This window comes from Schistocerca cancellata, chromosome 2, assembly GCF_023864275.1.
Source record: "Schistocerca cancellata isolate TAMUIC-IGC-003103 chromosome 2, iqSchCanc2.1, whole genome shotgun sequence".
Taxonomy (NCBI): domain Eukaryota; kingdom Metazoa; phylum Arthropoda; class Insecta; order Orthoptera; family Acrididae; genus Schistocerca; species Schistocerca cancellata.
In genome coordinates, this window is record NC_064627.1 from 387,442,089 (window position 1) to 387,467,113 (window position 25,025).

Here is a 25,025-nt window from a genome sequence, read left to right on the forward strand (position 1 = left end):
CATGCCTGACATAAATCTACATCTACATTTATACTCCGCAAGCCACCCAACGGTGTGTGGCGGAGGGCACTTTACGTGCCACTGTCATTACCTCCCTTTCCTGTTCCAGTCGCGTATGGTTCGCGGGAAGAACGACTGTCTGAAAGCCTCTGTGCGCGCTCTAATCTCTCTAATTTTACATCCGTGATCTCCTCGGGAGGTATAAGTAGGGGGAAGCAATATATTCGATACCTCATCCAGAAACGCACCCTCTCGAAACCTGGCGAGCAAGCTACACCGCGATGCAGAGCGCCTCTCTAGCAGTCTGCCACTTGAGTTTGTTAAACATCTCCGTAACGCTATCACGGTTACCAAATAACCCTGTGACGAAACGCGCCGCTCTTCTTTGGATCTTCTCTATCTCCTCCGTCAACCCGATCTGGTACGGATCCCACACTGATGAGCAATACTCAAGTATAGGTCGAACGAGTGTTTTGTAAGCCACCTCCTTTGTTGATGGACTACATTTTCTAAGGACTCTCCCAATGAATCTCAACCTGGCACCCGCCTTACCAACAATTAATTTTATATGATCATTCCACTTCAAATCGTTCCGCACGCATACTCCCAGATATTTTACAGAAGTAACTGCTACCAGTGTTTGTTCCGCTATCATATAATCATACAATAAAGGATCCTTCTTTCTATGTATTCGCAATACATTACATTTGTTTATGTTAAGGGTCAGTTGCCACTCCCTGCACCAAGTGCCTATCCGCTGCAGATCTTCCTGCATTTCGTTACAATTTTCTAATACTGCAACTTCTCTGTATACTACAGCATCATCCGCGAAAAGCCGCATGGAACTTCCGACACTATCTACTAGGTCATTTATATATATTGTGAAAAGCAATGGTCCCATAACACTACCCTGTGGCACGCCAGAGGTTACTTTAACGTCTGTAGACGTCTCTCCATTGATAACAACATGCTGTGTTCTGTTTGCTAAAAACTCTTCAATTCAGCCACACAGCTGGTCTGATATTCCGTAGGCTCTTACTTTGTTTATCAGGCGACAGTGCGGAACTGCATCGAACGCCTTCCGCAAGTCAAGAAAAATAGCATCTACCTGGGAGCCTGTATCTAATATTTTCTGGGTCTCATGAACAAATAAAGCGAGTTGGGTCTCACACGATCGCTGTTTCCGGAATCCATGTTGATTCCTACATAGTAGATTCTGAGTTTCCAAAAACATGATACTCGAGCAAAAAACATGTTCTAAAATTCTATAACAGATCGACGTCAGAGATATAGGTCTATAGTTTTGCACATCTGCTCGACGACCCTTCTTGAAGACTGGGACTACCTGTGGTCTTTTCCAATCATTTGGAACCTTCCGTTCCTCTAGAGACTTGCGGTACACGGCTGTTAGAAGGGGGGCAAGTTCTTTCGCGTACTCTGTGTAGAATCGAATTGGTATCCCGTCAGGTCCAGTGGACTTTCCTGTATGTCCAGTGGACATACAGATGCTGGCCTAGCCTGCATGGCGCAATGTTGTATTTGACCACGAACGGCACCTGTCCTCAATGGGTCTGAAACGCAGCCGTGTTCTGTGTCGCCGTGACTGCATAATGTCGGAGCTAAGTGAATTCAAAAACGGACAAGTTGGTGCTCCTATGGTGGGTTCTTCCCTAACCAAGGGAGCCGAAGTGTTTGGTGTTTCAAGAGGCAACGTATCGAAGATTTATACCGCATACAGGGTGTAAAGTTCTTTAAAAATAAATGCTGTGTAACGCGTTGTTGAGCAAATGATGTGCTTAATCAGTTTTAAGTAATCGAAAGAAAAATTAAATAACATAATCTGGAAAACCAGTATGTAATGCCTATAATGAAATCAATCCATCTGAAATTCACTCAGTCTCCTGAGCAATTAACTGATAAAATTCCCTATGCAAATAAACAATGGAATACATTTTTCTTAGCTCTTGAGTCGCAACGGATGTAATCTTGGTATTCTGTTTTCTCCACATTAGGCACACAAAATATTCAATCTTGGCTCAGCGAAGTGCGAGGCCGGCCGTAAAACAGCTTCATAGAAAGAATGTCACACGACATGGTTGAGGATGAGGGACATGCTAAGACCGATTTTTTCAGTTCGAAAATTGTATTCAAAATAAAGTTTCTCCTTCACAAAATTTAATATGAAATATTTTACACTAACTTCAAAATCAGTGAGGTTCTCAACTGTTCTACAATTCTCCCTTACATAGTTAACAATACTTGGATTGTTACATGACAAAAGGTCTGACATCGTTTGACAAAACTGACTCCAAAATTTAACTTCGTTATATCAGGTTTACAAAATACACAAAATTACAAATCGCGTATACATAATGAACCTATACATTAAATCTGATGGACGTACTTTGTTCCTACATTCACGGGACGGTACTGTTGGAATTAGCAAAATCCACATTGTGTTGCTGCATACTTAAAACTAAATATACAGAATTTCATTACCTTACAAAACTGTATTGCGCTGCGTCCATAGACCAACAGCTAAATTCTCACAGGTAGCCACTAGCTTTAAAGTCTTACAACATACCTTTAACATAGCACAACGGCAACTGCTACTGCGCTCTGCGCGCCCCTCCTTACAATCGATCCTGCCACACAGGCAACATCTTTGGTTCAGTGGTTTCAAAGATACAATCTCTTCTACTTGTGATAACCATTTCATGTCATTTTTCATGAAGTATAATACAAAATCGGGCTCCACGTACAAGTGGACCCCTCACAAGGGAAAGCGGAAAAACATCGTCTCCAGAGTGACAACGCAGACAGAAGTGTATATTGAGTGATCGTACAGATGGTCATTGAAGAGAATTGTGACATAAGTGGACGACAGCTGCAAAAGTCAATGCAGAAGTGAATGTAGCACTCGCGAACCCTGTCAGCACCAAAACAACACGAAGGGAGCCCCAGAAGCCCACAAGTGCAAGGCGAGCTGGAATTCCAAAAGCACACGTCAATGATGCAAACGCCTGTAACAGGATAACTTGGTGCCGAAGCCATAACGCCTGGACTATGGAGCAATGGAAGAAAATCATTTGGTCATCTGACTAGTTTCAGTGTCTCTAACTTCTGGCCGGGTTTACGTCTCAAGAGTGAAACGTGATTGGGATTTGGTGATGATTTGGGCAGCCATATGGTAGTATTCCACGGGTGCCATGGTTACTCTGCATCGTCGCATTACTGGCAAGAATTATGTGGCTATTTTGGCTGATCAGATCCAGCCCATGATAACTGTCTGTTACCCAATGGTGATGCAGTGCTTCAAGGCAGCAGGGCGCATGTTCATACAGCTCGCATCGTCCATAACTGGTTCTGTGAGCACTAGGCTTATTTGTCAAATCTCCGCTGGCCACCGCAATCACCAGATCTCAGTGCTGTTGAGCCTTTGTGATCTGCTTTGAAGAGAAGGATGCATGATCGCTTTCCACCTCCATCATAGTTACTTGAACTTGCCACTGTTTTGCAGGAAGAATGGTGGAAGATCCATTCCGAGAGGTCCGTAAGCTGTTTTTGAATGGCAGTGGGTATCCCACACTGTATCAGGCACGGTAATATGCTGTGTTTGTGGTTCTTCCGTTTCTCTGTGCACCCGCTGCTACGTGTGGCAGAGGATACTTCTCGTACTACTGTGCTTTTTCTCTTCCCCTGCTCTCCTGTCCCAGTCGCGAATGGTGCGTGTGAAGAACTAGTATCGATAAACCTCCATATAAGCTCTAATTCCTAAGTTTTTCGTCTTGGCAGTTTCGTGATACGTGTGCGTAAGGAAATACTATGTTGTTCTTGGAAACTTATATCTCGGAATGTCAACAGTAAGCCTCCTCGTGATGCACTACACCTCGTTTATAGAGTCTTCCGAGGGAGTTTGTGACGAAGCTGCGCAACAATCTTACGATTCTCAAGTTCTTTTATTATAATCTTGACCTTAGAGATCAAATGAAGCTGTGGACATGGAACCTTGCTCCAAACTACATCAACTGAGACCGGTATGTCAATAGGAGTTGTGGATTTGACTGTCTGATAACGTGAGTCTTGATCAGATACCAGAAGATCGCCAGGGAGGCCTTAGCCTGCAGACGGTGCCTGACCATATACTTTTCTCTCTCATACAATTAAGTCTGTGGCATCAGTATTGCTTTCATTGTCTCGGTTTTACTACTACTGCAATCACAATTCGACTAGATTTCTGGCTGTTGTTACTAACTCCAGATCGACTACCCCATGAATGATGAACTAATGACCACACTGCTTAGAAATTTAAAAACAATTTAAGAAATGTTGCAATGAAGGACGTGGATCTCGATCCACTGTCAAAATGTATCCTTTAGTAAACTTGGAGAATTTTACAAATAAAAGACCTTAGTGGTTGGTATAACACACATCTGCGGATTTCATCATTTTTTTTGTGCGGTTGTAGTGGTTCTACCTGGGGTAGTTTCTTGTGATAATTATGTAAAAACTTTCGCCCAACAGACAAGGAGAGCTTCCCTCAGTCGCTGAGATTTTTTCATGGGACTCTTCCTAATATCGTGTCGGATCTCCTTTCATCGGCGTAGTGCAGCAGCTCTACGTGGAATCGTCCCAACAAATCGTTGGAGGTCGCCTGCATGAATATTGAGCCACGCTGCTTCTTTAGCCGCCCGTAACTGCAAAAGTGTTGCCGATGCAGTTTGTGTGCACGAACTGACGTCTCGATTATTTCCCATTAATGTTCGATTGGATTCATGTCGGGCGTTCTGAGTAGCCAAATCATTTACTCTAATTGTCCAGAATGTTCTTCAAACCAATCTTCAACAGGTATGGCCCGCTGAAGTGGCGCATTGTCTTCCGTAAAAATTCCATAGTTGTTTTGGGAACATGAAGTCCACGAATGGCTGCAAATGGTCTGCAAGTAGCTGAACGTAACCATTTCCAGTCAATATTTGGTTCAGTTGGACCAGAGGACCCAGTCCACTCCATGCAAACAAAGACCACACTGTTATCGAGTCGCCACCAGCATGCTCAGCAGCGCCTTATTCACAACTTGGGTCCGTGGCTTCGTGAAGTCTGCGCCACACACTAACCCTACCATCAGCTGTTACCAACTTAAATGGGGACTGATATGACCAGTCCACGGTTTTCCAGTCGTCTAGGGTCCAACCGATATGATCACGAGCCCAGGGAAGGTGCTGCACGCGATTTCGTGCAGCTGGCAAACGCACTCGCGTCGGTCGTCTACTGCCAGAGGCCATTAAACGTCATATTTCGCCGCAATGTCCTAACAGATACGTTCGTCGCACGTCTCACATTTTCTGCTGTTATTTCACGTTGTGTTGCTTGTCTGTTAGCACTGACAAATTTATTCAAATGACGCTGCTCTCGGTCGTTAGGTGAAGGCCGTCGGCCACTGCTTCGTCCGTAGTGGCAGATAATGCCTGGAATTTGCTATTCTCGGCGCGCTCTTGACACTGCGGATCTCTGAATATTGAATTTCATAACTATTTCCCAAATTGGATTGTCCGACACGTGTAGCTCCAAATAGCACTCCGCGTTCAAAGTCTTAATTCCCGTCGTATAGTCATAAACACGTAGGACACCTACGTATTTGTATGAATCAGCCGAATACAAATGGCAGTTCCGCCCTTTCATATATAGCGTACGCGATGCTACGGCCACCTGTATGTGTGCATATCGCTATCCCATGACTTGTCAACTCGGTGCATATTAATTGCATAACCATTTAATTGCTAGAAGGCAGATTTTGCAACAGCGTATCCATTATTTATTAATTTATTCGTGTCAGAAGTATTTACGATGTATAAAATAATGTACAATATTTACATGTCGTGTGTATATATATTTACAAGACAATTATTTACACTTTTGCCGCCCAGAAGTTCGCGTCCTCTATTGCATTTGGCGTTGCATGTAGCAGGTCTTGTGTTGTGCATATTGCTGGACATTGGGTACACTGGAGCAGGTGGAAGGTTGTTTGCGTTGCTCCACACTCACAGAGTGGCGACTCCTCTAGGAAACCACATTTAGTCAAATCGCTCTTACATTTCGTGACACCCGAACATAGGATCTCCAATTCTCTGTGTAGCCGGGTGGTAATCTTTCGCTTGGTGTAGTCCACCCCAAAGTATTGGTAAGCCTTGCACGCCATAGTCCGATTCGGCAATGCTGTGGTGCCCAGCTAGAGCCTCGGTAGATCTGAGGAAGCTCTTTCTGGATGTTAGTCGTGGGTTTACTGGTTGATAGCCATGTAGGGGGTGTGCTTCAGAAGTCTGATTTTTTCTTCTCAGTCGGCCGGAGTGGTCGTGCGGTTCTAGGCGCTACAGTCTGGAACCGCAAGACCGCTGCGGTCGCAGGTTCGAATCCTGCCTCGGGCATGGATGTGTGTGGTGTCCTTAGGTTGGTTAGTTTTAAGTAGTTCTAAGTTCTAGGGGACTCATGACCTCAGAAGTTAAGTCTCATAGTGCTCAGAGCTATCTGAACCATTTTTTTCTTCTCACTTTTTGCAGATACGTCTCGGCGGATGTCGGGGGGGGGGGGGGGGGGGGGACAATTCCCGCGAGGCTGTATAGTCTATCCAGAAAAGTAGACTTCAGGCACCTGGTGATTATACGACAAGTATAATTTAGAGCGACATCTACTGCTTTGGCATGGAAAGAATTGAACCACACTGGGCTTGCGTATTCTCCTGCTGAGTAACACAATGCAACGGAAAGAGGTTCTCGTAATGTTGGCGAGTGCTCCCCACGATGTGCCTGTTAGCTTTCGGGTGATATTGTTCCTGGCTGCCACTTTTTGCTTGGTATTTAGGCAGTGCCTCTTATATGTTAATGCACGGTCAAGGGTGACCCCTAGGTATATGGGATACGTAGTGTTCTAGTGATGTTTCTTCCCAGATGATTTTAAGGGCTCTAGCTGCCTGCCTGTTTTTAAGATGGAAAGCGGAACTCTGTTTTTCCAGGATTTGGTCTCAACTGGTTTTCCCTGCAGTAAGCTGACAGTTCTCTCAATCCTTTGGACAGATTCTCTTCAACAGTTTTATAGCAGCGGGCTTGGGCGGTCACAGCACAATCACAAAAGAAGCGTATCCATAAGGAGATAGAAACACAGCCAAAAGGAGAAAGCATTATCATTTAGGCAACAAATGTATAGTCCGGATTTAACACTTCGAGTCTGAACTTTCGGCACTACCGTAGGGAACAGCACGAGGCCGAGGCGAGGCGAGGGTAGCTCCAACGGCCGATACGTGCGCAGTTCCAGTAGCAGTCACACGGTGTGGCCTTGGGGAGTACGCGCACCAGCACGTATGGGCTGTCCTAGCAGCACGCGAAGGTTCCTCGTCGCAACTATTCCCTTTGAGCAAGCAACAAGGGTAATGGAATCTTAGCGACTGGGGGAAGCTCTCGTGGTCTGTTGGGCGAAAGTTTCTACTTAATTATTATAAGAAAAAAAAATGGAAATGAGCGTTTGGCGTTATTGGCCGGGAAGCCCCTGACGGGGTAGGTCCGGTCGCCTTGGTGCAGGTATTACACGCGACGTCACATTGGGCGACCTGCCCGCCGGATGGGGATGAAATGATGATGAAGACAACAAAACACCCATTCCCAAAGCGGAGAAACTCTCCGACCCAGCCGGGAATCTAAACCCGGCCCGTAGGACGGCAATCCGTCACGCTGACCACTTTTTTTGCATTTTTTTCCTGTTGATCGTTGTCTTTGGTCGTTGCGGACGTCACATGACATACGTTCAAGTTCGTTGTCGATCCTTTCACTCAGTTTTTTTTTTTTTTTTTTTTTATCACAGAGGCCAACCAGCTCTCTCACCGAACACGCTGAGCTACCGTGCCTGCTAACCACTCAGCTGTCGGGGCGGACATCATAAGAAAAGTACCCCAGGTAGAACCGCTACAACCGGACAAAAATGATTGTGAAACTCGGAGATGTGTGTTCCACCAACCACTAAGGTCTTTTATTTGTAAAATTCTCCAAGTTTAGTAAAGGATACATTTTGACTGTGGATCGAGATCCACGTCCATCATTGCCACATTTCTTAAATTGTTTTTGAATTTCTAAATAGCGAGGTCATCAGTTCATCATTCATGGGGTAGTCGATCTGGAGTTAGTAACAAATCTGGTCGAATTGTGATTGCAGTAGTAGTAAAACCGAGACACTGAAAGCAATACTGATGCCAGAGACCTAACTGCATGAGAGAGGAAAGTATATAGGGAAAGCACCGTCTGCGGGCCAAGGAGCAGGCGAAGGCCTCCCTGGCGATCGTCTGGTATCTATTCAAGACTCCCGTTATTAGACAGTCAAATCCACAACTCCTGTTCACATACCGGTCTTAGTTGACGTAGTTTCGAGAAAAGTTGCATGGCCACAGCTTCATTTGATGTCTGAGATAAGAGAGTTATAAATTTAAAAAAAAACTTGAGAATATATCTTTAGGTTCATTTCTAGTGCAAACAGAAACATGCATCTGAGACATTCCAATATGGCTGCCATCGGTGTCTCTACCACACCAGTACTCAAAAACAAAAATACAGCGCCGGCAGAAGCGAAACACGGCGATCAGACCAACCACAGCCTTCTTCATCCCCCTAATTCTTTCCTCGCTCCATAAGCGATTGGAACAGTGAGAAATCCTAACACGTTGCACCATTTTAAACACCCTCTGGCATGCACTTCACAGTAATTTTCAGAATATTTAGATGTAAATGCAGATCTTCCTGTCACTGATGATACTCTCGATAATTTGCCCACCTTCGCCCGAGACAGCTTCTTCCGCAACTGAGGTTTGTGACGTCACTTATCTCGTTAACCAAGCTATATGTCATATTTACAAAACGTCTCAGTTCAAATTATCTTTTGTCCTGTTCCGAATTACTCAAAGGGCCAGTTTTATGGAAGCTTCAATGCATCATAATGAAAACTGGAGTATCTCACAGACTGCCACTTTTTTTCACATACGGGAACGCGTTATGCAGATCTTGGTGTCACTCGCGTCCACCTGAAAAGTTTTTACTGAGTTGAACGAAGGCGATGTTGGCCTGATATATTAGACGATGCCCTTTGGCTACACTGACTAAAGGATTCTTCTAAGAAATACCAAATTAAGATAACCTGAAGATGCCTAAATAAGGCGAAACGCGTCGTTGAAAAATAAAAAACTAAAATTGCAACCAAGACTGTTTTTAACCAATCCTGTTAAGCACTGGTTTGCTGTATGCCACATATGGATTGGAAGAATGACATACAAATAACTTTTTTAATATATTTACTGAACCAGATTGGCATGGCGATAGAAAAGCTAAAAATATAAAATTAAAAATCCGTACAAAAATTCCAAAATATAAATTGAACAGAGTGCTGTTACGTAAATTAAATTCATATTGTATTTGTTTTTTGGCCTCTTTTCAGTAGTCGCAGTTACAAAAATAATATAGGTTATATAACATCCTTTGTAATTGTAATAAAGGTCTTATTTAGGTCACACGCGATTAACTTTATTTTAAAGCCTCTTCAGTGGACAGCTGTTTTGTTTCCTACTGAAGTGATAACGTTTCTACATATAGGACGAGCAATTACAATGTGTACTGTACGACTGGCGTTCGGCAGAAACCGATCAATTAAATATGGCGCGAACGTAAGCTATAAGCTACGCTACAGGTCAGTCAGTTACCATAACCTTTATTTGGCATTCACATTAGTTGATGAGGTCAACTCACAGCAAAGCAAACAAGTATGTTGTCACGTTTGCAAAAAATAGATCACACGTCATGGAACTTACTTCAACTGATTTTAATCATAAAATCAGATTATCATCTTATGCAACGGAAGACAAAATTGGTGTGCCACAGGGTAGTGTGTTAGGTTTCCTTCCGTTGCTTCTTTATATAAATGACGTGACCTCAGAAACTGTAGTCAAGATCATGTTTTCAAATAATACTAGTTTAATAGTGAATGATTTTAAAGAATCTCTGTCTGCAATAACTGATCAAGTTGTCAAGTCCCTACATCCATGGGTCACTGCAAACATACTGATCCTTAATGTGAAGAAATCAAAATACATTCAGTAAGAAGAAAATGAATCAAAACTAAGATCTCCAAATGGTACTGGGTGGATATTAATTAAAAAGAGTATGATGCACAAAACGTTCAGGAACGTAGGTTGATCAAGACAAACTGGAAAGACCATTTCAAAACATTCTACCAGAGACAATTGTGCATGATTTGCACTGACAGTCATTTCTAATGCTCCTCAGAAGGTGTTAGAATGACTTACTTTGGTTACTTCCAGCCCTTTTTAATTTATCGAATAGTTTTTTGGGGGGTGGTGTGGGGGGGCGGGGGACTAGTAGTGTTTTCAATGAAATTTTATGCATTACAGAAAAGACTATCCGAATCTTGTCGCACAGCTCTTCAAAGGCTCGCAGCAAGACCGCGTTTAAACAGTTGTGTGTCCTTTCAGTACCCCCTCTACACATAGACAAACCTATGTTGCTGACAAGAGCTAATCTTTGAGATCTGCAAATTATTAGCGATTGCCACGGCTATAAGACTCGCAACTATGGGCCCCTGCAGGCAAAATGACCAACTCGTACTCAAAGACGTTAGCGACTTTGGTGTTCTTCTGTGTAATGCATTTCCAACGTATATAAAGAGGATGGAAGAAGAAAAGGCTTTTACAGAAGAGTTAGAATAACTTCTTATTGAAAAAGTGCTCCAACAGTTCAAATGAACAGGTTATCTCACAGAAACACTAGGCCCTCGTTTCTTGTTGGGTACTTTTTAATCTTCGAATAGATACCATGTATGTTGTGTGGTCTTTGCACAAGAATGCTTCTGCTGATGGTTTCCTGTTTTCTCTGTTTCAGGTGCACGGCAAAACACGACCTCCGAAACTGGATTGGTTGCAAGATTGGTTGTGATGGAAATAGTGCTGGGAGGTGTTCGTGTGTACATGTGTTATACTGTATAGCAGTGTTACATGACGTTCATGTGTTTACATTTTTCAGAAGTGGATAATATCTAAGTTTAATGTTTCAGTTATGGCACTGACTTGACTTCTTGTGCATGTTGCAATCTCCTTGTAGGCTATATATGGTTTAGTTTCCAATCCTGTGCCGCCCAGGGTGTCCGAGCGGTTCTAGGCACATCAATCTGGAACCGCGCGACCGCTACGGTCGCAGGTTCGAATCCTGCCTCCGGCATGGATGTGTGTGATGTCCTTAGGTTAGTTAGGTTTAAGTAGTTCTAAGTTCTAGGGGACTGATGACCTCAGAAGTTAAGTCCCATAGAGCTCAGAGCCATTTGAACCATTTTTTTTCCCAATCCTGTGGCAAGCTAGGTTGTTAAGCTAGTGTTAATGCATTGGACTCTCCTTTCGAGGGACTCGAATTCTTGCCCTGTTGGTCACTTTTTTGCCAGGGTGCTAAGCTGAATGCTGGGATGGTTCCATTGATAAGGGCATGACCGTTTTCCTTCCCTATCATCACTTCACCTAACCCTATCCTACTTTGTACTGTGTGGTTATACCGTAGTAAAGCATAGCTACTCACAGAGGTCCAGTGTGGGCTGTAATTATCGTATGGCATCAGAACTTAGTAGATATTCTAATGCATTACTGCGGAATCGATTTACCGCGGAAAAAAATTAGTTCCAATTTTGGCCATCTGGTGCAAATCTGGCGCTGTGAATGCAAGAAAGACGTATAAAAATGTTTCCCTTTGTAGTGGATTAGGAACGAGACTTGGGTAGGAGAAATGCAAAGATAATGCTCATTTTGTTATTAACCACCACTTACCAGTATACAATTTTTCCAACATGAGCACCGGAGACGACGAAGAGTTGCTGCATCCGTAAAACGACGTGATGAATAGTTGCTCTTAGCAGTAGTAGTGAAATCGGGATATCGGGTTCCTGTATACTGGCCTTCAGACCGAAAGTGTCCCTGGTGAACGCGTTGTTTTAGATATCTCCTGAGACAAAAGTCACATGGATTCAGATCAGCTGATCTTGCAGGCCATGCACTTGGAAAACCTGGAAGGAGCAACTTACGGGCGCTCAACACCAAGACTATCAGCGCTGGGAAACCTCTGGACGAAACACGTGTGTGGAAGGTTGCAGGGATCTTTCATTGGGCGAGCGGCATGAGGTGTTGCCCTGTCTTATATGAAAACAGTGGTTTCGACATAATTGCGCTCTTCCAAAGCAGTAATAGCACGCTGTATAAGGTGCTCTCGATAACGTGCAGACGTCACGGTATACCTGATAGGCCCTCTGAGTGTACAGTCTTCGAAGAAGAACGGACCGAGAATAAAGATGCTTGTGAATCCACACCACAGCGTCACTTACGATGAGTACAATGCCTCTTCGTGGACAACACTTGATTTAACAGTATCCCAAATTCGGCAGTTCTATGTATTCACTGCATCCTGTAGCGCCCAGCCACATATCGTCCACTTCTATCCGTACCAGAAGCCAAAGAGCAAATTCAGAACTTTGCTATAGATCATGACGTTTCAGCTGCTGCAACATCTTAATTTTTTACGGGTACCAGTGTAAAGTAGACCGCTAAATTTTCCGTACTGTTGACCATGGGATGGATAATTCTCGTGACACTGCACTAACAAAATGGCTCTGAGCACTATGGGACTTAACTGCTGAGGTCATCAGTCCCCTAGAACTTAGAACTACTTAAACCTAACTAACCTAAGGACATCACACACATCCATGCCCGAGGCAGCATTCGAAACTGCGACCGTAGCGATCGCGCGGTTCCAGACTGTAGCGCCTAGAACCGCTCGGCCACTCCGGCCGGCAATGCACTAACACTATCTGGGATTTGCTGCACTGGCAGTTACAGCAAAAACAATCTCCTCGATAACTTACTCCTTCTCTTCCAAGTGCCACATCAAACTGACCCGTATTCCCGAATTCCATCATCATCATCATCATCATCATCATCATCATCATCATCATCATCATCATCATCATCATCACCACCACCACAACATTTAATGATATCGGGTCTCTCCTTACACCTTTCACTCGGTGATACTCTGACTACAGCGCCGTAACTACTGCCGCTCAGTTTCACTAACAGTGCACGGTATCCCTACTTGATAGCCACACTGTTTGCTCACGTTATGACGTCAATTGACAGTGTGGATGGTATCCTGTCACACAGCCTAAAGCGCTAGATTGTCACTTGGTGGCCGAAATTGGAACTAATTTTTTTTCTCCAGAATAAATTTGTTCCGCATTTACGGATTAGAATATCTACAAAATTTCGCTGCCTTGCGAGAATTACAGTGAACACCGGCCCTCAGTGACTAGCTGCACTTTATTACTATCCGTTATATGTTATTTATGGAATTTCTCTGATATGTACGATACTGTTGTGCTGGTTGGTTTAAGGACAAATAAATAATGATAGAATAAATAAATAATCACTTTTCAACCTGTTCTAGACCTCGGGCTACGTAACAGAATGGTGTTATCGCAACCAAATCGACCGACTGCACAAGAACAGAACATCGTGTACTCACATTACCTATTGATCACATGAGTGTTCGATTTTAGTACACTGTACTTCACTGATGCGGAATATATTCACTACTGGCCATTAAAATTGCTACACCACGAAGATGACGTGCTACAGACGCGAAATTAAACCGACAGGAAGAAGATGCTGTGATATGCAAATGATTAGCTTTTCAGAGCATTCACACAAGATTGGCGCCGGTGGCGACACCTACAACGTGCTGACATGAGGAAAGTTTCCAACCGATTTCTCATACACAAACAGTAGTTGACCGGCGTTGACTGGTGAAACGTTGTTGTTATGCCTCGTGTAAGGAGGAGAAATGCGTACCATCACGTTTCCGACTTTGATAAAGGTCGGATTGTAGCCTATCGCGATTGCGGTTTATCGTATCGCGACATTGCTGCTCGCGTTGGTTGAGATTCAATGACTGTTAGCAGAATATGGAATCGGTGCGTTCAGGAGGGTAACATGGAACGCCGTGCTGGATCCCACCAGCCTCGTAACACTAACAGTCGAGATGACGGGCATCTTATCTCGATCCCTGAGTCAACAGATGGAGGCGTTTACAAGACAACAACCATCTGCACGAACAGTTCGACGACGTTTGCAGCTGCACGGACTATCAGTTCACAGACCATGGCTGCGGTTACCCTTGACGCTGCATCACAGACAGGAGCGCCTGCGATGGTGTATTCAACGACGAACCGGGGTGCACGAATGGCAAAAAGTCATATTTTTCGGATGAATCCAGGTTCTGTTTACAGCATCATGTTGGTCGCATCCGTGTTTGGCGACATCGCGGTCAACGCACATTGGAAACGTGTATTCGTCATCTCCACTGGCGTATCACCCGGCGTGATGGCATGTAGTGCCATTGGTTACACGTCTCGGTCACCTCTTGTTCGCATTGACGGCAATTTGAACAGTGGACGTTACACTTCAGATGTGTTACGAACTGTGGCTCTACCCTTCATTCGATCCCTGCGAAACCCTACATTTCAGCAAGATAATGCACGACCGCATGTTGCAGGTCCTGTACGGGCCTTTCTGGATGTTCGACTGCTGCCCTGGCCAGCACATTCTCCAGATCTCTCACCAATATAAAACGTCTGGTCAATGGTGGCCGAGCAACTGGCTCGTTACAATATGCCAGTCACTACTCTTGATGAACTGTGGCATCATGTTGAAGCTGCATGGGCAGCTGTATCTGTACACGCCATCCAAGCTCTGTGAGACTCAATGCCCAGGCGTATCCAGGCCGTTATAACGGCCAGAGGTGGTTGTTCTGAGTACTGATTTCTTAGGATCTATGCACCCAAATTGCGTGAAAATGTAATCACATGTGAGTTCTAGTATAATATATTTGTCCAATGAATACTCGTTTATCATCTGCATTTCTTCTTGGTGTAGCAATTTTATTGGCCCATAGTGTAATTTTATTTTGTGTAAATTCACTTACAGCTGGTGTACCTTGTTTTGATGTAGCGGAACGTCAGATCGAAGTATAGGAGGTGTTTCTTCTAACGTTTCGCCACGGCGAGTGTAACATGCCAAACATTCATTCCCCACTGCTAGCGCCCCAGTCCTTTAACATTAATTAAACATCTTTCTGGAGAAACTAGGTATCTCACTGATACCCCAATTGCTTCAATAGGCTTTTTCTAAGAAAAAAGATCAGCAGTACCCTCGTTGTGAGCTAAGTCTAGATGGGAGCCATTGCCAGTCACGATGGCGTTTGTGTACTGCTCATAGGTTGAAAGGTCTCAGCTTCGCGCGGCCAATGAGAGATGAGAAAAGATGCAATGAATCTGTAGCGCAGAATTCGAAACACGGGGGCTATCCAGAAAGTAACAGACGTTTTGACCTATCGCGGCGGTGGGCGGGGCTACAGCCGGCATCTTGATGCCACAACGCTCGTACACTCAGTATTCCTCCAGTGTTGGTAGCCTGTGGTTTGTGTGTCTCTATCACTTGGCTTTCAGTGACGTGTTAAAATGCGCGCTGCATTAAAAAATCCCGCCACTTGTGAGATGCTTTCTGTGATTGCGAACTAATGGAAATTTATCGCGACCTATGTGATGCGTACGAAAAACGAATAACGAGTGAAAGCCCAGTCAGGTAGTGGTGCATTGATTTTAAAAATGGCCATTTCAATGTCCACTACGAGGACCGCAGTGGTAGACTAGGCTTGTTGTTGACGAACTAGTGACGAAAATCAACGACAAAATTCGTGAAAATGGTCGTTCCGACTACGGAGCTTTTGCGACATTTTCCCCAAATTTCACTGAATGTTATGTATGGGACTGAGGAGGAGAAGCTTGCTTACCACAGATTTGGTGCTGAGTGGGTTATCAAAAGCCTAACGAAAGACCACGAAAAACAGACTGGCTACAGCAATGACCTTCATCGAAGATTACGAGAAAAATAGTAACAATGGATCGGGTCGTAAATGGGGACGAGACCTGGGTGAAACATGTCAATTGCGAAACAAAAAGATAACAAAATATGGTAACAAATGATAACAATGGATTGTATCGTAACTGCGGACGAGACTTCGGTGAAGCCTATCAATGGTGAAACAAAAAGGCAGTCGGTGGAATGGGGACACCCAAGTTCTCCCTAGAAACCAACGAAGTGTTTGCAGACGCTGTCAGCAAGAAAGATCGTTGATTTCTTTGAACGTGGCACAATTGGCTCAGAGAGGTATTGTCAAACACCGACAAATTTAAGGACGGCGATACAAAACAAGCGTCTGGGAAAACTTAGCGTAAAAGTTTTGTTTCACGACTACGCTCGTCCACACACGGTCAATCGTAGCCGGCTCGTTACAGAACGCTTTAATGCTGGCGCCGAACTTCATGTAGGTACAAACCGGTTGCTGCAAATCGTAGCCGGCAGATTTCTATAGAGACAATGTTAAAAAACTTGTGCTACGGTATAAGTGCCTCAGTTGGAATGGCGATTTCCTAGAAAAATAGTTTCAGAGGGTATCTTTAAACTGCATATAATAAAATCTGATTTGTCAACGTTGTTAATTTTTTATTTTAAAACGTCTGTTGCTTTGTGAATAGCCCTCGTAATTTCCTTCCTCGCTGTTTTCAGAAATGTTTGACTGTTTCTCCTGGTATGTCACGATTTCCAATATTTTACTATGCTGAAGTGAGAGTGTAACAATATTACTCGTCTCTTGCTTCGAAACACTCTCGCTGCTCTCTCATTGAATGCGTAGAACGAGTAGCTGACCACCCCTTTAATTTTCCGTCCCACCTTACGGCGAGCGCTGAGGACACTGATGCACAAAACACCTAACTACAGGCCTGGTACAGACTTTAACTAACATTATATCACCGGCTTTCGACAATTGTTAGGAATGTTAGGCATAATTTCTAGAAAGTAAACCAAAACAAAAACTTTAATCACACGATAATAGCTGCTATCAGAGAAACAAAGCAGTTTATTTCAGTTTTAACAAACCTGGCCGAGTCCTTTCGTTCAGCCGTAATCTATTGCTCATTACTATTTCTACAGTTTACAAAGAACAACGACCATACCACAACACGCTTCTGAGCGAAATCACAACACTCGACATTAAGGACTGCGGAAGCTACTAACGTCCCTCCACAATACCCCAGAACATGTCACATACCGTGAGGTGATGATGATGATCATCGTCGTCGTCATCGTCGTCGTCATCGTCGTCGTCATCGTCATCGTCGTCGTCATCGTCATCGTCGTCATCGTCGTCGTCGTCGTCATCGTCGTCGTCATCGTCATCGTCGTCATCGTCATCGTCGTCATCGTCATCGTCGTCATCGTCGTCATCGTCGTCATCGTCGTCATCGTCGTCATCGTCGTCATCGTCGTCATCGTCGTCATCGTCGTCATCGTCGTCATCGTCGTCATCGTCGTCATCGTCGTCATCGTCGTCATCGTCGTCATCGTCGTCATCGTCGTCATCGTCGTCATCGTCGTCATCGTCGTCATCGTCGTCATCGTCGTCATCGTCGTCATCGTCGTCATCGTCGTCATCGTCGTCATCGTCGTCATCGTCGTCATCGTCGTCATCGTCGTCATCGTCGTCATCGTCGTCATCGTCGTCATCGTCGTCATCGTCGTCATCGTCGTCATCGTCGTCATCGGTTTGTGGGGCGCTCAACTGCACGGTCATCAGCACCCGTACACATTCCCAATCTTTAGACAGTCCACTCTTGCCACTGTCATGAATGATGATGACAACACAAACACCCAGTCCCCGGGCAGAGCAAATTCCCAACCCCATGATGTGGCGTGCGGAATATAGCCATACAGGGTGTTTCGGAAGTGATGGTCAATATTCAGGAATATGATAGATCATTCGAAACTAAAAAATAACGTAAATGTGGGCTCTAAAACGCATATATTAAGAGCTATGAGCAATTCTTGGTCTTCGATACTGTGAAACAAATCTCTTTTACTGCAAGCTCTTTGCTTTCCCTATTTTGGGAAGTGATAATATGGACCAACATAAGGAAAAAAATGGCCAATAAACATGCATACCTTAAGAGCTATGCGCACTTGTTCATCTTCGCTACTTGAAACACAATCCTTCTAATGAACAAGTGCTCATAACTTTCATGCATTTCAGAGCACATGTTTACTGGACTTTTTTCTTGTTTTTGTCCATATTATCACTTCCCAAAATATGGAAAGCAAAGCGCTTGCAGTAGAAGAGACTTATTTCACAGTATCGAAGATCAATAATTACTCGAAGCTCTTAAGGTATGTGTTTTAGAGCCAATGTTTACTTTACTTTGTTTCGAATGATCATTCCTGTCGTATCCCTGAATATTACCTATCGCTTCTGAAACACCCTGTAGATCTCAGGTACATCACACTTTTAAATCGCGAATCTAGAGCAACTCCAAAAAATTGTTTAGGGTTGAATCTTTCAACTCATCGGCTCTGGTCTCGAACGAGAATCCCAACGGTTTTGTCACCTATTCCTAGTTGCACTTTTCTTCTGAATGCTATCTTCCGTAAGGTTCTCCCGTTACTATTATTTACAATCTCAAGTGTTGACCACAAATTCTAGCGTGAGAACTCTAGCCTACTTTGAGAAAGTACGGACCGTGTAGCATCGGTGTTTCGCATTACACTTAAGACATCTACATATGCATTACATTGCTACTCTGCAATTCACACTTAACTGCCTAGCAGAGAGTTCATTGAACCATCTTCAGATTATTCACGAACAGCGCGTGGGAAAAAAATGAATACTTAAGTCATTCCGTGCCAATTCTGATTTATCTTATTACGATGATCATTCCTTCCTATGTAGATGGGCGTCAACAAAAGATTTTCGCATTCCATGTAGAAAGCTGGAGATTGAAATTTCATGAAAAAAATCTCGCCGCATGTTCACACCTTTGTTTTAATGATTGCCAGCCCAGATTGCGTGTCATTCATGACACTCTTTCCCCTATTTCGCCATAGTATGAGTTGGCCCTCTTTGGATTTATTCGATGTTATCTGTCAATTCTATCTTGTAAGGATCCCACATCGCACAGCAATACTGTAGCAAAGGTTGGTTGATTCGGAAGAGGGGACCAAACAGCAAGGTTATCGGTCCCTTCGGATTAGAGAAGGATGGGGAGGGAAGTCGGCCGTGCCCTTTCGAAGGAACCATCCCGGCATTTGCCTGAAACGATTTAGGGAAATCATGGGAAACCTAAATCAGGATGGCCGGACGCGGGTCTGAACAGTCGTCCTCCAGAATGCGAGTCCAGTGTGCTAACCACTGCGCCACCTCGCTCGGCTCTAGCAGAGGACGCGCAGGTGGTCTCTTTAGTAGACCTGTTACATATTTTAAGTCAATAAAACGTAGTCAGCCTGCCATCCCCATTACGTTATCTATATGACTGTCCTAACTGTTCGTAATTTTAAATCCTAGGTATTTATTTGAATTGACAGCCTTTAGAGTTGTGTGATTTATCGTGCAATCTAAATTTAACGCATTTCTTTTTAGTGCTCTTGTGGATGACCTCACACTTCTCATTATTTAGTATCAATTACCACCTTTCGCGCCATGCAGCTATCTTGTCTGTATCATAGTGCAGTTGTGTGTGATTACCTGATGACTTTACTAGACGGTAAATGACAGCACAACTGCAAACTATGTAACATAGCTGCTCAGACTGTCTCCAAAACCAAATATGTAAATTATGAACAGAAAAGGGGCTATAACACTTCCTTGGGGTAACGCCAGATATCACTTCTGTTTTGCTCGATGACTCTCCGTCAGTTACTACGAACTGTGACCTTTCTGACAGAATTACGAATTAGAGCACAACTGAAAAGGTACGCCGTAGCACGCAATTTGATTAGAAGTCGCTTATGCGGAAAACTGTCAAAAGCCTTCAGGAAATTTAGGAATATGGAATAAATTTGAGATCTCCAGCTGATAGCACTCATTATTTCGTGAGAATAAAGAGCTAATTGTGTTTCAAAAGAACGATACGATCTAAATACGTACTGACTGCGTGTCAACAAATCTTAGTACATAATGGTCGACTACAGTATATGTTCCAAAATTCTACTGCAAATCTACGATAGTGATATGGGTCTGTATTTCAGCGGATTACTCTTATTTCCTTTGAGTATTGGCATGACATGTGCAACTTTCTATTCTTTAGGTTTGGATTTTGTGATCGAGGAGCAATTTTATACGATTGTTAAATATGGAAACATGTAAACTCTATTAGAGCTAACGTCCTTTTATTGCTATCGGAGCATCTTCCCTACAGGCTAAGGCCTGTAACTCGTCCAACGATACACTTTTGAATCATAATTCCGGTCTTCCAACCCATTACTAAAAATGATCACTCTATGGCAAACAATTTCGATATTAATGGTTTGTCATTTATTTGTCTTACTTTTAGACACTGTCCGCATTTTTTGCAGCCCCGTATTAGTACTCACAACAGTGGGTATCATTGGTAAGCACCGTGGACAACTATCGCAATAAGAGAACATGGTACGCAACACAAATAGAAAAACACATAAAATGCTACACCGGGATTGGAATCTGCGCTCAGATGCCTACCAGCAACTAGTCGTAACGCACAGTAGCGGACTTACATTACTGCATTTGATAGGTTTATCGTAGAACAGACGAAATACTGCTCTATCACATGCGAAGCGTGTTTTAACCAAAGCATTCGATACCGTCTCGGCAACTCCCGGCAAAAATGTCATCTTTCAACCTAAGCTAGCCCCCCAGTTATAGTATAGTGTCACTAGAACCTACTTTCCAAACAACATATGCACGTTAGAAATATAGACAGTGTTCTGTTCTCTTCGTGTTCGCGGACGTTTGACGGCACATACCACATTATTATGTTAGAGACGAAGGTAATATACGGTATCGGTAAGCTCAGTTGACGACTGGGTGTTTCCCTTGCAACATGATACATCTAAGGAAAGAAAATGTGCAACGTACTAGGACATGCGATTCTGCAGTTCATTAAAAGAAATACAAAATCGTGAAACATACACGCAATGAAAAACTTCAGCGCCCTTTTTGCAACTGTTGCAAATCATGTACAGTTCATAGCATATGTCCAAATTCTTGTTTAAATAACGTTAATGAACATATGCTTAATTAACCTTCAAGTACGCTCCAACTGTTAATGAAGTGAAACGACGCCCCATGGTGTGATACAATTGAAAGCGGTGACCTGTACTGTAGATGAAGACAGTTTCTTGTAACTATAGTCAAATTCGTTCAAGGAACCTTAATTCGCTTTTACTATTTGGACATACACACACAAATTAGGGGGAATAGTTATAAAACACTGCATGCTAAGAACATTTCAGCCACACCATTCCCCTGACATTTCTCCGTAAAATCATAATGTGCCTCGTTGATAAACTTATGTCGGACACTGCCACATACATATGAGCAACGCCTGTCGGTAGTACTGTATAGCTGAATGGGTGCCTGTTCAGCCCTGTATGTGGCCAGAAGCATTCTCTCCCTTCAGAAGTAGTGATCGAGTTACCTAGCGCCTTCAAGAAATATTAAAGACGCTAATGGCCGGTTTTGTAGCCAGTTTCTTATGTCAATCGCTTACTAATCCAGATGAGCTGCCTTATTGCCAGGATGTCTACTTCGCGTTTCACTGTCTATTTTTGTTCTTTTCCATCATTTGCATTGAGCTTACCCAGATGAACCACCTTTTAAACGACCCCTATGCTAAAAAGACCCGAACACCAGCAAAAAATTTTATGGGTGCTTGTACAGATTATGGAGCCATACGTGACCCGACCCACCTAATATCTCGCTTCTTGCAGATTGGTGCCTGGTTCCTTACAGATGTCCCCTAGCTAATTTCCTTTTAATCTAAACGCCTGTTGCTATCTTTCAAAATGAAATCTGTACAGTTAAAGTATTTGTGAATTCAGTTTGTAAATGAAAGTGACAAATCTACTTCAGTTCTTATCGCGTTGACAGCAAATGCGTGACAACATGGAAGATATACCGATCGCGAGATCGCAATCTTATGCCAGTTACAGAAATTTGTTGTGTTGTATTATAGTTGCTATGCTTTTTTTTATTTCAAAGTATTTATCAAATTAATATGCGATGTATTAAGCAATGCATATTTCCTGCGTCGGAAACAGGCCAGCTGAAATCAGTTGTGATGTCAAGGTAAATGTGTAATGCTACGGTAGGACGTAACAAATGACCATCTCTGAAACACTGTTTCGGACAGAAAGCGTTTGACGTCTGAGCACTGTAAACCTTTCCTAATAACCAGTAACACAAATATCCGATTCCCGCTTCATTTGCGGATTTGACGCCCTTTGTCCGAGGAAGAAGAGATGGGAAATGATCGTTATCTGAACTTCCCATAGGGAACAAAGCTTTCATATCTTTCTCACAGTCTCCTGCAGCTTCCCGTGAGACGGCTTTTTGTGTCAGTTGGCCTACATCACACGGACAACAAACTACGTGTGTCCCGAAGTTGACGAGACAGCGCTGTAAGACCATCAATGTCAGCGTCGCAGAGAGGCGTTTAAAGCACAACTTTCTTCCTTAATACAGTAAGCCAGCCAATCACCTGCTAAAAACTATATGTTGAGGTAAAATCGGTTGACTGATCCTCGGCTTTGGGACAATTATTAAATGAGGGAACACGTCGATAGACTCTTAACAATGTACGCGCTAGTGATACGTTCCTTTTTTTGTGATCTGGACTTGTATGAAGGATTCTACATTTACTATTACATTCGACATATCAACGTGTCGTGTATGGTGAAAGTAATCTAACACCACTACCTCAGTATTGCATACACGGACGTATTAAGGAAGAAAACATTCAAAGTTGATTGATTCTGTATGTCATACTCTAATATTTATTTATCAGATTCCGTGGTACCACACGGACCAAAGGTACTTTATCAGAGAACGAGTCAGTACATAATTTATAGGATGTTGATTAGAACATTTATAATGAAAATAATTACTAAAACACGAGAAAACTGTAAGAATATAGGAATAATTAACGTATTACAGAGTGAAGTGCTGAACGACCGCGAGGAATTCCGGTACAGAATAGGAGGAAACCATTCAACTGCGATTTGAATACTTTGGGCTTAGCTTTTTTAGTCCTATTGGAAGCCAGTTGATAATGCAACCTACTGAATAGTGCGCGCCTTTTCGTACATTGCTCGATGAAGGGTTCTCCAAGTGCATATCGTTGTTCAGTCTAGTTTTCATTGAATGAATGTTGCAGTTTCTGCGAATTACTAAAAATTGTCAACAAAAAATCCATTGATGTATATTTACAGGGATCGTAGACAGTACCGAAGCACCTGAACAATGGTTTACGTTTGAATTCGCAAACTGACTATGCGTTTACTGTTACATTCACGATAGTTCTTTTAGTAAGGAGTAACATATTCTCAGAATACGCTGTCAGGTTAAAGTGTCAATGTTTACGTTTTTAACGTGACGTTATTACAAGTAGCAAGCACCGCAATACCAACGTTTTTCTATCGACAATATTTTCGTTTGCATGTAATTAACTAGTAGTTAGTGGCGTATAAAATACGCGGAATGAAATTACGGTCTCGAGTCGCCCTTACTTCACGAGAAAGAAATACTGTGGAACGAAGCATTTTCAAACATTTTGTTACTTACCGCAGCCGCTGCATTCGAAGGTGTATTGTTTTCGGCGTCGTTGTCGGAGCACTTAGAACTGTTTTATTGCATGTTAGAAGTCACTGTGGATTGCAGGAAATTCACTGTATGCGGAAATCGCTAGCGTAGCGTGCGTTCGGGAGCGCAGTCGGACTGACGCGACGCGAGCATAGGTTCGTGACTGTAAACAAACACTGCGGAGGTGAGCTGAGGGAACGAAGACCAGACGGCGGTGAGCGGCGTCCACGACTGCGGCTCATCCTGGCGGCTGCCGCCGAACACACCTGCGCGCCTTGCCGCGCTCGCTATGCGCATGCGCAGTGCTGCGAGTGCAGCCCCCCCACACTAGCGCATCTGCCAATCTTCCCTCCAGGTACAGTCAGACACGGGCCGGCTCGCTGCCATCCCTTACGAGAACCTTTTACCACCTCTTTAAATTCCCATCTCTCGTCACTCACACTGAACACCTCCTAACAACCTACACCACCCGTAAACTCGAACAATCCTGTTCTGACACCTCTCCCTTCCAGTCCTAGTGCGCTGACATGCCTCTACCAACACATACCACCATCCCTCCACCTGCACACCCTCCATGTTCTCTACCAAAGAAATTTCAACAACCATCTCCCTCTTCCAGACCACGAACTCCGCCTCAACATTTACCCGCGCTACCAAGTCTGAATCCATCCTCCCCTATTCAATTCCCCCCTCCCCCAAGGGCTTCCTCCTCCCCCCTCTTGCAATGCCATAGCTCCTGCTTTTTCCTTTCTTTGTCTCTCCTCTCCGCCCCCCACCCCATTTTCCTTTCAAATCTGTATATCCCAATATCAGGCACCCCTCTCTCCTTGTCTCCAGCAGCCACCTCCGTCATGTCACCACCTCTTACAGCCTTCAGACCTCTTCGTCACCACTCTCCTATCACCCTCCATACCAATCCTTATTTTCATCTATAATCTAGCTTCCCAGGGCAACTCCTTTCCCCGTTTTAGCGGTGCTTCGTTTTGTTTAATGGCCAGTGTATCTTCTGTCACATTCCATTTTTTTCAAGTGTTTGGTGTTCTTCAAGTATTTCTCAAATGTTTTTTCACTTTGCGGTCTGTTCTCATTTGTATCACTGTTTTTAAACAATCAATGAAAACAGCATTATATTACTTGTATTCTCCCATTAACATCATCTCTTAAAATAATTTTAAATTCATAATACATATGTCAACTTGTGTTTTTCTATTTTAGAATCTAAGTTAG

General features: G+C 43.5%; 1 protein-coding gene across 1 annotated transcript in view; it reads right to left on the reverse strand.

Annotated features, from left to right (window-relative positions):
* LOC126161798 (fat-like cadherin-related tumor suppressor homolog) overlaps positions 1 to 24,016 on the reverse strand; it is a 367,143-nt gene extending 343,127 nt beyond the window's left edge. The window contains exon 1 of the mRNA XM_049917888.1: positions 23,781 to 24,016. Coding sequence (XP_049773845.1) covers positions 23,781 to 23,794 — 14 coding nt within the window. The 5' untranslated portion in view covers positions 23,795 to 24,016. The remainder of the gene's footprint in view (positions 1 to 23,780) is intronic.
* Between the last annotated feature and the right edge of the window lie 1,009 nt (positions 24,017 to 25,025).